This window comes from Oncorhynchus masou, chromosome 7, assembly GCF_036934945.1.
Source record: "Oncorhynchus masou masou isolate Uvic2021 chromosome 7, UVic_Omas_1.1, whole genome shotgun sequence".
Taxonomy (NCBI): Eukaryota; Metazoa; Chordata; class Actinopteri; order Salmoniformes; family Salmonidae; genus Oncorhynchus; species Oncorhynchus masou.
Genome location: NC_088218.1, coordinates 5,698,294 through 5,713,824, shown reverse-complemented (window position 1 = coordinate 5,713,824; position 15,531 = coordinate 5,698,294). Strand labels below are relative to the sequence as shown.

Genomic DNA, 15,531 nt, shown 5'->3' with positions numbered 1-15,531 from the left:
TGCCTGTCTTGTTTTGTGGTCTACTGATGGATGCCTGTCTTGTTTTGTGGTCTACTGATGCTTGTCTTGTTTTGTGGTCTACTGATGGATGATTGTCTTGTTTTGTGGTCTACTGATGCTTGTCTTGTTTTGTGGTCTACTGATGCCTGTCTTGTTTTGTGGTCTACTGATGCTTGTCTTGTTTTGTGGTCTACTGATGCCTGTCTTGTTTTGTGGTCTACTGATGCCTGTCTTGTTTTGTGGTCTACTGATGCTTGTCTTGTTTTGTGGTCTACTGATGCTTGTCTTGTTTTGTGGTCTACTGATGCCTGTCTTGTTTTGTGGTCTACTGATGCTTGTCTTGTCTTGTGGTCTACTGATGCCTGTCTTGTTTTGTGGTCGACTGATGCTTGTGACGGATGTTTCAAAAGCAGCCAAATGTCCCTATGATCCAACTCACATGACTAAACACACTCCTCCACACCAATCCAATGTTTCATTCATCAGTCCTGCCACACAGGCAGGTGTTCATGTGTGTGGAGCCCTGTGTGAAGATTTGAGTATGGTGCGTTTTCATTGGGTGACTGGATACATATATGAGGGTCATTGATTGGTTGTGACTCCAGACAGGGGTCAGGTGACTGTGATTGACACAACCCATGTTGATTGACAGGACATGCGGTGGTGATGTGAGGCAGGAAACCAGAAACAGAACACAACAGAACAGCAAATCAGAGGCCAGGTGTGTAACATGCTGCTTCTTCACACACTGAGGGAAGAATGGAGGGATGAACACCTGGATGATGCAACTGAGGAGGAAAACTAGAAAACCCCCATTCAGTAATACTGTCATCATCCCCCAGTAATACTGTCTGAAAGCTACATGTCATCATCCCCTCAGTAATACTGTCTGAAGGCTACATGTCATCATCCCCTGGATAATACTGTCTTGTTTTGTCATCCCCATACTGTCTGAAAGCTGTCTTGTTTAATACTGTCTGAAGGCTACCTGTCATCCCCTCAGTAATACTGTCTGAAGCTACATATCATCCCCTCAGTAATACTGTCTTGTCTACATGTCATCATCCCCTCAGTAATACTGTCTGAAGGCTTTGTCATCATCCCTCAGTAATACTGTCTGAAAGCTACATGATCATCCCCACAGTAATACTGTCTGAATGCTACATGTCATCCCCTCAGTAATACTGTCTGAAGGCTACATGTCATCCCTCAGTAATACTGTCTGAAAGCTACATGTCATCATCCCCTCAGTAATACTGTCTGAAAGCTACATTGTCATCCCTCAGTAATACTGTCTGAAACTACATGTCATCATCCCCTCAGTAATACTGTCTGAAAGCTACATGTCATCATCCCCTCAGTAATACTGTCTGAAAGCTAATCATGTCATCCCAGGTCAAGTAATATGTCTGAAGGCTTCATGTCATCCCCTCAGTAATACTGTCTGGAGGCTACATGTCATCACCTCAGTAATATGTCTGAAGGCTAAATGTCATCCCCAGTAATACTGTCTGAAGGCTACATGTCATCATCCCCCAGTAATACTGTCTGAAAGCTACATGTCATCATCCCCTCAGTAATACTGTCTGAAAGCTACATGTCATCCCCTCAGTAATACTGTCTGAAAGCTACACATCATCCCCTCAGTAATACTGTCTGAAAGCTACATGTCATCATCCCCTCAGTAATACTGTCTGAAAGCTACATGTCATCATCCCCTCAGTAATACTGTCTGAAGGCTACATGTCATCCCCTCAGTAATACTGTCTGAAAGCTACACATCATCCCCTCAGTAATACTGTCTGAAAGCTACATATCATCCCCTCAGTAATACTGTCTGAAGGCTACATGTCATCCCCTCAGTAATACTGTCTGAAAGCTACATGTCATCCCTCAGTAATACTGTCTGAAAGCTACATGTCATCATCCCCTCAGTAATACTGTCTGAAGCTACACATCATCCCCTCAGTAATACTGTCTGAAAGCTACATGTCATCCCCTCAGTAATACTGTCTGAAAGCTACATGTCATCCCCTCAGTAATACTGTCTGAAAGCTACACATCATCCCCTCAGTAATACTGTCTGAAGGCTACACATCATCCCTTCAGTAATACTGTCTGAAGGCTACATGTCATCCCCTCAGTAATACTGTCTGAAAGCTACATGTCATCCCCTCAGTAATACTGTCTGAAAGCTACATGTCATCATCCCCTCAGTAATACTGTCTGAAAGCTACATGTCATCATCCCCTCAGTAATACTGTCTGAAGGCTACATGTCATCATCCCAGTAATACTCTGAAGTACATGTCTGTCTGAATACTGTCTGAAGCTACATGTCATCATCCCTCAGTAATACTGTCTGAAAGCTACATATCATCATCCCTTCAGTAATACTGTCTGAAGCTACATGTCATCATCCCCTCAGTAATACTGTCTGAAAGCTATATATCATCCCTGACTCAGTAATACTGTCTGACTGGACTAGGAATGTACCGGACATCCCTGACTGGACTAGTATATACCTGTCTGACTGGACTAGGATATACCTGCTGTCTGACTGGACTAGACATGTCATGATCCCTAGTAATACTGTGTCTGACTGGACTAGAATATACCTGCTGTCTGACTGGACTACAGAATATACATGTCTGACTGGACTGAATATACCTGCTAATACTGTCTGAAAGTCTGACTGGACTATAATGTACCTGCTGTCTGACTGGACTAGAATATACCTGCTGTCTGACTGTCTGAATACATATGCTGTCTGACTGGACTGTATATACCTGTCTGACTGGACTACAATCATCTGTCTGACTGGACTAGTAATACTGTCTGACTGGACTATAATGTCCTGCTGTCTGACTGGACTAGTAATACTGTCTGACTGGACTAGAATATACCTGCTGTAATGACTGGACTAGAATATACCTACATGTCACTCCCTAGTAATACTGTCTGACTGGACTAGTCATATACCTGTCTGACTGTCTAGAAGTACTGCTGTCTGACTGGACTCCCTATACCTGCTGTCTGACTGGACTAGAATATACCTGCTGTCTGACTGGACTAGAATATACCTGCTGTCTGACTGGACTATAATATACCTGCTGTCTGACTGGACTAGAATATACCTGCTGTCTGTCTGGACTAGAATATACCTGCTGTCTGACTGGACTAGAATATACCTGCTGTCTGACTGGACTATAATGTACCTGCTGTCTGACTGGACTAGAATATACCTGCTGTCTGACTGGACTAGAATATACCTGCTGTCTGACTGGACTAGAATATACCTGCTGTCTGACTGGACTAGAATATACCTGCTGTCTGACTGGACTAGAATATACCTGCTGTCTGACTGGACTATAATATACCTGCTGTCTGACTGGACTAGAATATACCTGCTGTCTGACTGGACTAGAATATACCTGCTGTCTGACTGGACTAGAATATACCTGCTGTCTGTCTGACTGGACTAGAATATACCTGCTGTCTGACTGGACTAGAATATACCTGCTGTCTGACTGGACTAGAATATACCTGCTGTCTGACCTGCTGTCTGACTGGACTAGAATATACCTGCTGTCTGACTGGACTAGAATATACCTGCTGTCTGACTGGACTAGAATATACCTGCTGTCTGACTGGACTATAATGTACCTGCTGTCTGACTGGACTAGAATATACCTGCTGTCTGACTGGACTAGAATATACCTGCTGTCTGACTGGACTAGGATATACCTGCTGTCTGACTGGACTAGAATATACCTGCTGTCTGACTGGACTAGAATATACCTGCTGTCTGACTGGACTAGGATATACCTGCTGTCTGTCTGGACTAGAATATACCTGCTGTCTGATTGGACTAGAATATACCTGCTGTCTGTCTGGACTAGGATATACCTGCTGTCTGTCTGGACTATAATGTACCTGCTGTCTGATTGGACTATAATGTACCTGCTGTCTGACTGGACTAGAATATACCTGCTGTCTGTCTGGACTAGAATAGACAGGTTAACTACATCATATCAACGTCTGGTGTTTGCATCTCACTCATTCAGGAGCCCTTTATTTCATGTTTGATATTGATATTCACTGATTGATATTAGTTGGTTGATATTTGTCTTTCCTATTTGATTAATGGATTAGTGACTTCACTGAAAGCTCAATCCAGGTTATAATGAGTAGTTGGTTCTGACTAGCTAGCGGGCAGAGGGGTAAGTTGGCACCAGGGAATGTTGTCAATTCCAATCAATTGAGAAAGTAAACCAAATTCCAATTCCAAATGTTGCTCATTGAAAAGCATTGAAGAGAATTTGAATTTCAGATTACTTCCTGAATTCAACAGGATTTAAATGGAATTGAACCCAAACCCTGGTTGACACGGGACAAGTTGGCACGGCGCAGATTGGCACGGGGCAGGGGGAACTCACACTTTGTCGGCGGTAGGGGGTGAATTTAGCCTCCACCTCCTGCCAGCGTGTGTTGAGCTGGAGGAGGCGGGGCTGCACCAGCGAGGTCGCCCCTGCGTCTGACAGTTCTTTGGCCAATCCCTGCACCTCTTTCAGATCCTCACTCTTCCCATCGAACTCTGAGCCAATCTCCTAGTGGATGGGACAAAACCAGCCAGAGTCACACCCAGGGGGAATATCACACACACACACACACACACACACACACACACACACACACACACACACACACACACACACACACACACACACACACACACACACACACACACACACACACACACACACACACACACACACACACACACACACACACACACACACACACACACACACACACACACACACACACACACACACCTTGGAGAAAACCCAGTTAGCAGACCAGCCATACAGGGGAGAGATCTCACTCACACACATAAGGAAGACACACACTCTTCCATGCAGGGCAGTGATCATTCAGGATAATTCAGGGTCATTCTCCCCAGAAAGAGGAGAAACCATCTACTCTTTCCAGTTAGATCAGGGAAATGAAGAGAGAGAAGATTCACAATAAGTGTCCCTTTTTATTAGATCAGGGAAATGAGGAGAGAGAAGATTCACAAGGAGAGTATGTCTGGCTTCATCTGGTACAGACTTTAATAAATGTGAAAAGCCCTCCGTTAGAGGGCAGGGCAGAAAAGAAGCGGTGAAATGAGCGGACAGGCAGAAAGACAGACAGACTGAAAGACAGACTGGAAGACAGAGAGACAGACAGACAGACATCTAGTGCTGGTAGTTTCAGGTACAGGTGAGAGTGACAGGTGACTCTCAAGAGGAGCTCAATTTAGCGGAATGTCATTTTGATCACCTGGAACAAAGACACACACTGTCAAATTACACTCAGAGAAATACATATTTAAACAGAGAGGAGAAGAGAGACAGAAAGAGACAGGAGAAGAAGAGACAGAAAGAGAGGAGAAGAGAGACAGAAAGAGAAAGAAGAGAGACAGAAAGAGAGGAGAAGAGAGACAGAAAGAGAGGAGAAGAGAGACAGAGAGAGGAGAAGAAGACAGAGAGACAGAAGAGAGAGAAGAAGAAGAGAGACAGAAAGAGAGGAGAAGAGAGACAGAAAGAGAGGAGAAGAGAGAGACAGAAAGAGAGGAGAAGAGAGAAAGACAGAAAGAGAAAGAGAGACAGAAAGAGAGGAGAAAGAGAGACAGAAAGAGAGGAGAAGACAGAGAGAGAAGAAGAGACAGAAAGAGAGAAGAAGAGAGACAGAAAGAGAGAAAGAGAGAGAATGAGAAAGAGACAGAAAGAGGAGAGAGAGACAGAAAGAAGAAGAAGAGAGACAGAGAGAGAGAGAGACAGAAAGAGAGGAGAAGAGAGACAGAATGGGAGAAGAGAGACAGAAAGAGAAGAGAGAGACAGAAAGAGAGGAGAAGAGAGACAGAAAGAGAGGAGAAGAGAGACAGAAAGAGAGAAGAAGACAGACAGTTAGATCAGAGTGAGATATAAAGGGAGAGACAGATATAGAGACAGGAAGAGAGAGGGTTTCACCTTAACCCTCTGTTCCTCTGCTGGATCAGGTAGTTCAGCCACGCTCCTCTCAATGTCGTCCAGCCACTGGAGAAGGTCATCAGTCTTCCTACGGTACTGATACCACTGGGGGGCTATCGCCAGGGCCTTCCTCCTCCTCACACCTCGCAGGTCCTACACACACACACACACACACACACACACACACACACACACACACACACACACACACACACACACACACACACACACACACACACACACACACACACACACACACACACAATTCAGGTGAACTAATGATAGAATGGCAAAAATGATATTTTTCTCAATGTTGTCATTATTCCCAGACTGTATACTGCACCATGACACTGTTGTATTTAGTGTTGAGCTGATTGTGTTTGATTCTGATCTGTTCTTTCTTGTCCAGGTCTGGAACTCTCCTCTGTAGCTTCTGTCCTTTCAGCAACAGCTCCTTCACTGCCCCCTCCTCACAGTTCTACAACAGAGAGAAGAGCCAGAGAGAGAGATGGGGGAGATGGGAGAGAGAGAGATGGGGAGAGAGAGAGAGAGATGGGGGAGAGAGAGAGAGATGGGGAGAGAGAGATGGGGAGAGAGAGAGATGGGGGAGAGAGAGAGAGAGATGGGGAGAGAGAGATGGGGGAGAGAGAGAGATGGGGAGAGATGGGGGAGAGAGAGGGAGAGAGAGAGAGATGGGGAGAGAGAGAGGGAGAGAGAGAGGGAGAGAGAGAGATGGGGAGAGAGAGGGGGAGAGAGGGAGAGAGAGATGGGGGAGAGAGAGAGATGGGAGAGAGAGAGAGGGAGAGAGAGAGAGATGGGGGAGAGAGAGAGGGGGGAGAGAGAGGGAGAGAGAGAGATGGGGAGAGAGATCGGGGGAGAGAGAGGAGATGGGGAGAGAGAGATGGGGAGAGAGATCGGGGAGAGAGAGAGGGAGAGAGAGAGAGAGATGGGGGAGAGAGAGAGTGTATGTGAGAGAAGATGGAATGAAAGCACAAAAATAGAACATAGATGGGGGAGAATGAGAATAGAATAGAATAAAACAAGAATAGAACAGAATAGAATAGAACAGAATAGAGAGAAAGAGAGAGGGTGAGATATAGGGGAGAACAGAATGAAGAAGTTAAATGAAAGCACAAAAATAGAACATAATAGAACAGAATAGAATAAAACAAGAATAGAACAGAATAGAATAGAACAGAATAGAATAGAACAGAATGGAATAGAACAGAATGGAATAGAAAAGAACAGAATAGAACAGAATAGAACGATATGGAATAGAACAGAATAGAACAGAATAGAAAAGAACAGAATAGAACAGAATAGAATAGAAAAGAACAGAATATAACAAATAGAATGGAATAGAACAGAATAGAAGCGTGTGTGTACCCCGTCCTGTCCTGTGAAATCTTCCTCCTTGAGGTTCTCTCCCTGTTTCTCTTCTTCCTCCAGCAGGTCCAGCCAGATCTTAGCTTCACTGTGGAACTGCTCCACCTCCACCGCTGATGCTGCTGCCTGCACACACACACGCACACACACACACACACACACACACACACACACACACACACACACACACACACACACACACACACACACACACACAGTATAGAGAGAGATGTGGTCGAAAGGCAATGAACTGGCTTAGTTAGAGGGCAGGGGGTCAGTATAGAGAGAGATGTGGTCGAAAGGCAATGAACTGGCTTAGTTAGAGGGCAGGGGGTCAGTATAGAGAGAGATGTGGTCGAAAGGCAATGAACTGCCTTAGTTAGAGGGCAGGGGATCAGTATAGAGAGAGATGTGGTCAAAGGCAATGAACTGGCTTAGTTAGAGGGCAGGGGGTCAGTATAGAGAGATGTGGCAAAGGCAATGAACTGGCTTAGTTAGAGGGCAGGGGGTCAGTATAGAGAGAGATGTGGTCGAAAGGCAATGAACTGGCTTAGTTAGAGGGCAGGGGGTCAGTATAGAGAGAGATGTGGTCGAAAGGCAATGAACTGGCTTAGTTAGAGGGCAGGGGGTCAGTATAGAGAGTGGCCGAAAGGCAATGAACTGGCTTAGTTAGAGGGCAGGGGGTCAGTATAGAGAGAGATGTGGTCGAAAGGCAATGAACTGGCTTAGTTAGAGGGCAGGGGGTCAGTATAGAGAGAGATGTGGCCGAAAGGCAATGAACTGGCTTAGTTAGAGGGCAGGGGGTCAGTATAGAGAGAGATGTGGTCGAAAGGCAATGAACTGGCTTAGTTAGAGGGCAGGGGGTCAGTATAGAGAGATGATGTGGCAGGGGTCAGTAAAGGCAATGAACTGGCTTAGTTAGAGGGCAGGGGGTCAGTATAGAGAGAGATGTGGTCGAAAGGCAATGAACTGGCTTAGTTAGAGGGCAGGGGGTCAGTATAGAGAGAGATGTGGTCGAAAGGCAATGAACTGGCTTAGTTAGAGGGCAGGGGGTCAGTATAGAGAGAGATGTGGTCGAAAGGCAATGAACTGGCTTAGTTAGAGGGCAAAGGGGTCTGTATAGAGAGAGATGTGGTCGAAAGGCAATGAACTGGCTTAGTTAGAGGGCAGGGGGTAAGTATAGAGAGAGATGTGGTCGAAAGGCAATGAACTGGCTTAGTTAGAGGGCAGGGGGTCAGTATAGAGAGAGATCGAAAGGCAATGAACTGGCTTAGGAGGGGCAGGGGGTCAGTATAGAGAGAGATGTGGTCGAAAGGCAATGAACTGGCTTAGTTAGAGGGCAGGGGGTCAGTATAGAGAGAGATGTGGTCGAAAGGCAATGAACTGGCTTAGTTAGAGGGCAGGGGGTCAGTATAGAGAGAGATGTGGCCGAAAGGCAATGAACTGGCTTAGTTAGAGGGCAGGGGGTCAGCACCTGTCCTGCAGTGATACGCTGTGCGATGCTGTCAAAACGCTGGTTGAGCTTTTCCAGGTTGGGCCCCAGCTGTGCCTGGCAGTGTTCCCCACGAATACCCATCAGACCGTGGTGTAGCACCCGCACCGCCTCCACCTTACCATGCATCACCTCCAAGTCCCCACGCAGACCCTGAGAAACACACCATCATTACACACACAGACACACCATCATTATACACATTTAGACACACCATCAATATACACATAGACACACCATCATTGTACACATAGACACACCATCAATATACACATAGACACACATAGACACATCATCATTATACACATAGACACACCATCATTATACACATAGACACACATAGACACACCATCATTATACACATAGACACACCATCATTACACACACAGACACACCATCATTACACACACAGACACACCATCATTACACACATAGACACACCATCATTATACACATAGACGCACCATCATTACACACAGACACACCATCAATACACACATAGACACACCATCATTATACACATAGACACACCATCATTATACACATAGACACACCATCATTATACACATAGACACACCATCATTATACACATAGACACACATAGACACACCATCAATATACACATAGACACACATAGACACACCATCATTATACACATAGACACACATAGACACACCATCATTATACACATAGACACACCATCATTACACACACAGACACACCATCATTACACACACAGACACACCATCATTACACACATAGACACACCATCATTATACACATAGACACACCATCATTACACACAGACACACCATCAATACACACAGACACACCATCATTACACACAGACACACCATCAATACACACATAGACACACCATCATTACACATAGACACACCATCATTACACATAGACACACCATCATTATACACATAGACACACCATCATTACACACATAGACACACCATCATTACACACATAGACACACATAGACACACCATCATTATACACATAGACACACCATCATTACACACATAGACACACCATCATTATACACACACAGACACACCATCATTATACACATAGACACACCATCATTACACATAGACACACATAGACACACCATCATTATACACACAGACACACCATCATTACACATAGACACACCATCATTACACATAGACACACCATCATTACACACATAGACACACCATCAATATACACATAGACACACCATCATTACACACACAGACACACCATCAATATACACATAGACACACCATCATTACACACATAGACACACCATCATTATACACACACAGACACACCATCATTATACACAAACAGACACACCATCATTACACATAGACACACCATCATTACACATAGACACACATAGACACACCATCATTACACACATAGACACACCATCATTATACACATAGACACACCATCATTATACACATAGACACACCATCATTACACACAGACACACCATCATTATACACACAGACACACCATCATTACACACATAGACACACCTTCATTACACATAGACACACATAGACACACCATCATTACACACACAGACACACCATCATTACACACATAGACACACCATCATTACACATAGACACACATAGACACACCATCATTATACACACACAGACACACCATCATTACACACAGACACACCATCATTATACACATAGACACACCATCATTATACACATAGACACACATAGACACACCATCATTACACACACAGACACACCATCATTACACATAGACACACATAGACACACCATCATTACACACACAGACACACCATCATTATACACATAGACACACATAGACACACCATCATTACACACACAGACACACCATCATTACACATAGACACACATAGACACACCATCATTACACACATAGACACACCATCATTATACACATAGACACACCATCATTATACACATAGACACACCATCATTACACACAGACACACCATCATTATACACACACAGACACACCATCATTACACACACAGACACACCATCATTATACACACAGACACAACCATCATTATACACATAGACACACCATCATTACACACATAGACACACCATCATTATACACATAGACACACCATCATTATACACATAGACACACCATCATTATACACATAGACACACCATCATTATACACATAGACACACCATCAATATACACATAGACACACCATCATTATACACACAGACACGCCATCATTATACACATAGACACACCATCATTACACACATAGACACACCATCATTACACATAGACACACCATCATTACACACATAGACACACCATCATTATACACATAGACACACCATCATTATACACATAGACACACCATCATTACACATAGACACACATAGACACACCATCATTATACACACAGACACACCATCATTACACATAGACACACCATCATTACACATAGACACACCATCATTACACACATAGACACACCATCAATATACACATAGACACACCATCATTACACACACAGACACACCATCAATATACACATAGACACACCATCATTACACACATAGACACACCATCATTATACACACACAGACACACCATCATTATACACAAACAGACACACCATCATTACACATAGACACACCATCATTACACATAGACACACATAGACACACCATCATTACACACATAGACACACCATCATTATACACATAGACACACCATCATTATACACATAGACACACCATCATTACACACAGACACACCATCATTATACACACAGACACACCATCATTACACACATAGACACACCTTCATTACACATAGACACACATAGACACACCATCATTACACACACAGACACACCATCATTACACACATAGACACACCATCATTACACATAGACACACATAGACACACCATCATTATACACACACAGACACACCATCATTACACACAGACACACCATCATTATACACATAGACACACCATCATTATACACATAGACACACATAGACACACCATCATTACACACACAGACACACCATCATTACACATAGACACACATAGACACACCATCATTACACACACAGACACACCATCATTACACATAGACACACATAGACACACCATCATTACACACACAGACACACCATCATTACACATAGACACACATAGACACACCATCATTACACACACAGACACACCATCATTATACACATAGACACACATAGACACACCATCATTACACACACAGACACACCATCATTACACATAGACACACATAGACACACCATCATTACACACATAGACACACCATCATTATACACATAGACACACCATCATTATACACATAGACACACCATCATTACACACAGACACACCATCATTATACACACACAGACACACCATCATTACACACATAGACACACCATCATTATACACACAGACACACCATCATTATACACATAGACACACCATCATTACACACATAGACACACCATCAATATACACATAGACACACCATCATTATACACATAGACACACCATCATTATACACATAGACACACCATCATTATACACATAGACACACCATCATTACACATAGACACACATAGACACACCATCATTATACACACAGACACACCATCATTACACATAGACACACCATCATTACACATAGACACACCATCATTACACACATAGACACACCATCAATATACACATAGACACACCATCATTACACACACAGACACACCATCAATATACACATAGACACACCATCATTACACACATAGACACACCATCATTATACACACACAGACACACCATCATTATACACAAACAGACACACCATCATTACACATAGACACACCATCATTACACATAGACACACATAGACACACCATCATTACACACATAGACACACCATCATTATACACATAGACACACCATCATTATACACATAGACACACCATCATTACACACAGACACACCATCATTATACACACAGACACACCATCATTACACACATAGACACACCTTCATTACACATAGACACACATAGACACACCATCATTACACACACAGACACACCATCATTACACACATAGACACACCATCATTACACATAGACACACATAGACACACCATCATTATACACACACAGACACACCATCATTACACACAGACACACCATCATTATACACATAGACACACCATCATTATACACATAGACACACATAGACACACCATCATTACACACACAGACACACCATCATTACACATAGACACACATAGACACACCATCATTACACACACAAACACACCATCATTACACATAGACACACATAGACACACCATCATTACACACACAGACACACCATCATTACACATAGACACACATAGACACACCATCATTACACACACAGACACACCATCATTATACACATAGACACACATAGACACACCATCATTACACACACAGACACACCATCATTACACACATAGACACACATAGACACACCATCATTATACACATAGACACACCATCAATATACACATAGACACACCATCATTATACACATAGACACACCATCATTACACACAGACACACCATCATTACACACAGACACACCATCATTACACACATAGACACACCATCAATATACACATAGACACACCATCATTATACACATAGACACACCATCATTACACACATAGACACACCATCATTATACACATAGACACACCATCATTATACACATAGACACACCATCATTACACACATAGACACACCATCATTATACACATAGACACACCATCAATATACACATAGACACACCATCATTATACACACAGACACGCCATCATTATACACATAGACACACCATCATTACACACATAGACACACCATCATTACACATAGACACACCATCATTACACACATAGACACACCATCATTATACACATAGACACACCATCATTATACACATAGACACACCATCATTACACATAGACACACCATCATTACACACACAGACACACCATCATTATACACATAGACACACCATCATTACACATATACACACCATCATTATACACATAGACACACCATCATTATACACATAGACACACATAGACACACCATCATTACACACATAGACACATCATCATTACACACATAGACACACCATCATTATACACATAGACACACCATCATTACACACATAGACACACCATCAATATACACATAGACACACCATCATTATACACACAGACACACCATCATTATACACAGACACACCATCATTACACACATAGACACACCATCATTATACACATAGACACACCATCAATATACACATAGACACACCATCATTATACACATAGACACACCATCATTATACACATAGACACACCATCATTACACACATAGACACACCATCATTACACATAGACACACCATCATTACACACATAGACACACCACCATTATACACATAGACACACCATCATTATACACATAGACACACCATCATTATACACATAGACACACCATCAATATACACATAGACACACCATCATTATACACACAGACACACCATCATTATACACATAGACACACCATCATTACACACATAGACACACCATCATTACACATAGACACACCATCATTACACACATAGACACACCATCATTATACACATAGACACACCATCATTATACACATAGACACACCATCATTACACATAGACACACATAGACACACCATCATTACACACACAGACACACCATCATTATACACATAGACACACCATCATTACACATATACACACCATCATTATACACATAGACACACCATCATTATACACATAGACACACATAGACACACCATCATTACACACACAGACACACCATCATTATACACATAGACACACCTTCATTACACACATAGACACACCATCATTATACACATAGACACACCATCATTATACACATAGACACACCATCATTATACACATATCATTATACACATAGACACACCATCATTATACACATAGACACACCATCATTATACACATAGACACACATAGACACACCATCATTACACACACAGACACACCATCATTATACACATAGACACACCATCATTACACATATACACACCATCATTATACACATAGACACACCATCATTACACACATAGACACACCATCATTACACATAGACACACCATCATTACACACATAGACACACCACCATTATACACATAGACACACCATCATTATACACATAGACACACCATCATTATACACATAGACACACCATCATTATACACATAGACACACCATCATTATACACATAGACACACCATCATTATACACATAGACACACCATCATTATACACATAGACACACCATCATTACACATAGACACACATAGACACACCATCATTACACACACAGACACACCATCATTATACACATAGACACACCATCATTACACATATACACACCATCATTATACACATAGACACACCATCATTACACACATAGACACACCATCATTACACATAGACACACCATCATTACACACATAGAC

The 15,531-nt window shown here is 42.5% G+C and overlaps 2 protein-coding genes across 2 annotated transcripts in view; one reads left to right on the top strand and one right to left on the bottom strand.

The window, feature by feature from the left end:
- LOC135542929 (dystrophin-like) overlaps positions 1-15,531 on the top strand; it is a gene marked incomplete at its 5' end in the record, with an annotated part of 841,859 nt that overhangs the window by 123,025 nt on the left and 703,303 nt on the right.
- LOC135542898 (dystrophin-like) overlaps positions 1-15,531 on the bottom strand; it is a 264,431-nt gene that overhangs the window by 43,835 nt on the left and 205,065 nt on the right. Inside the window, 5 exon segments of the mRNA XM_064970044.1 lie at positions 4,439-4,609; positions 6,017-6,169; positions 6,360-6,494; positions 7,403-7,528; positions 8,877-9,047. Coding sequence (XP_064826116.1) covers positions 4,439-4,609; positions 6,017-6,169; positions 6,360-6,494; positions 7,403-7,528; positions 8,877-9,047 — 756 coding nt within the window.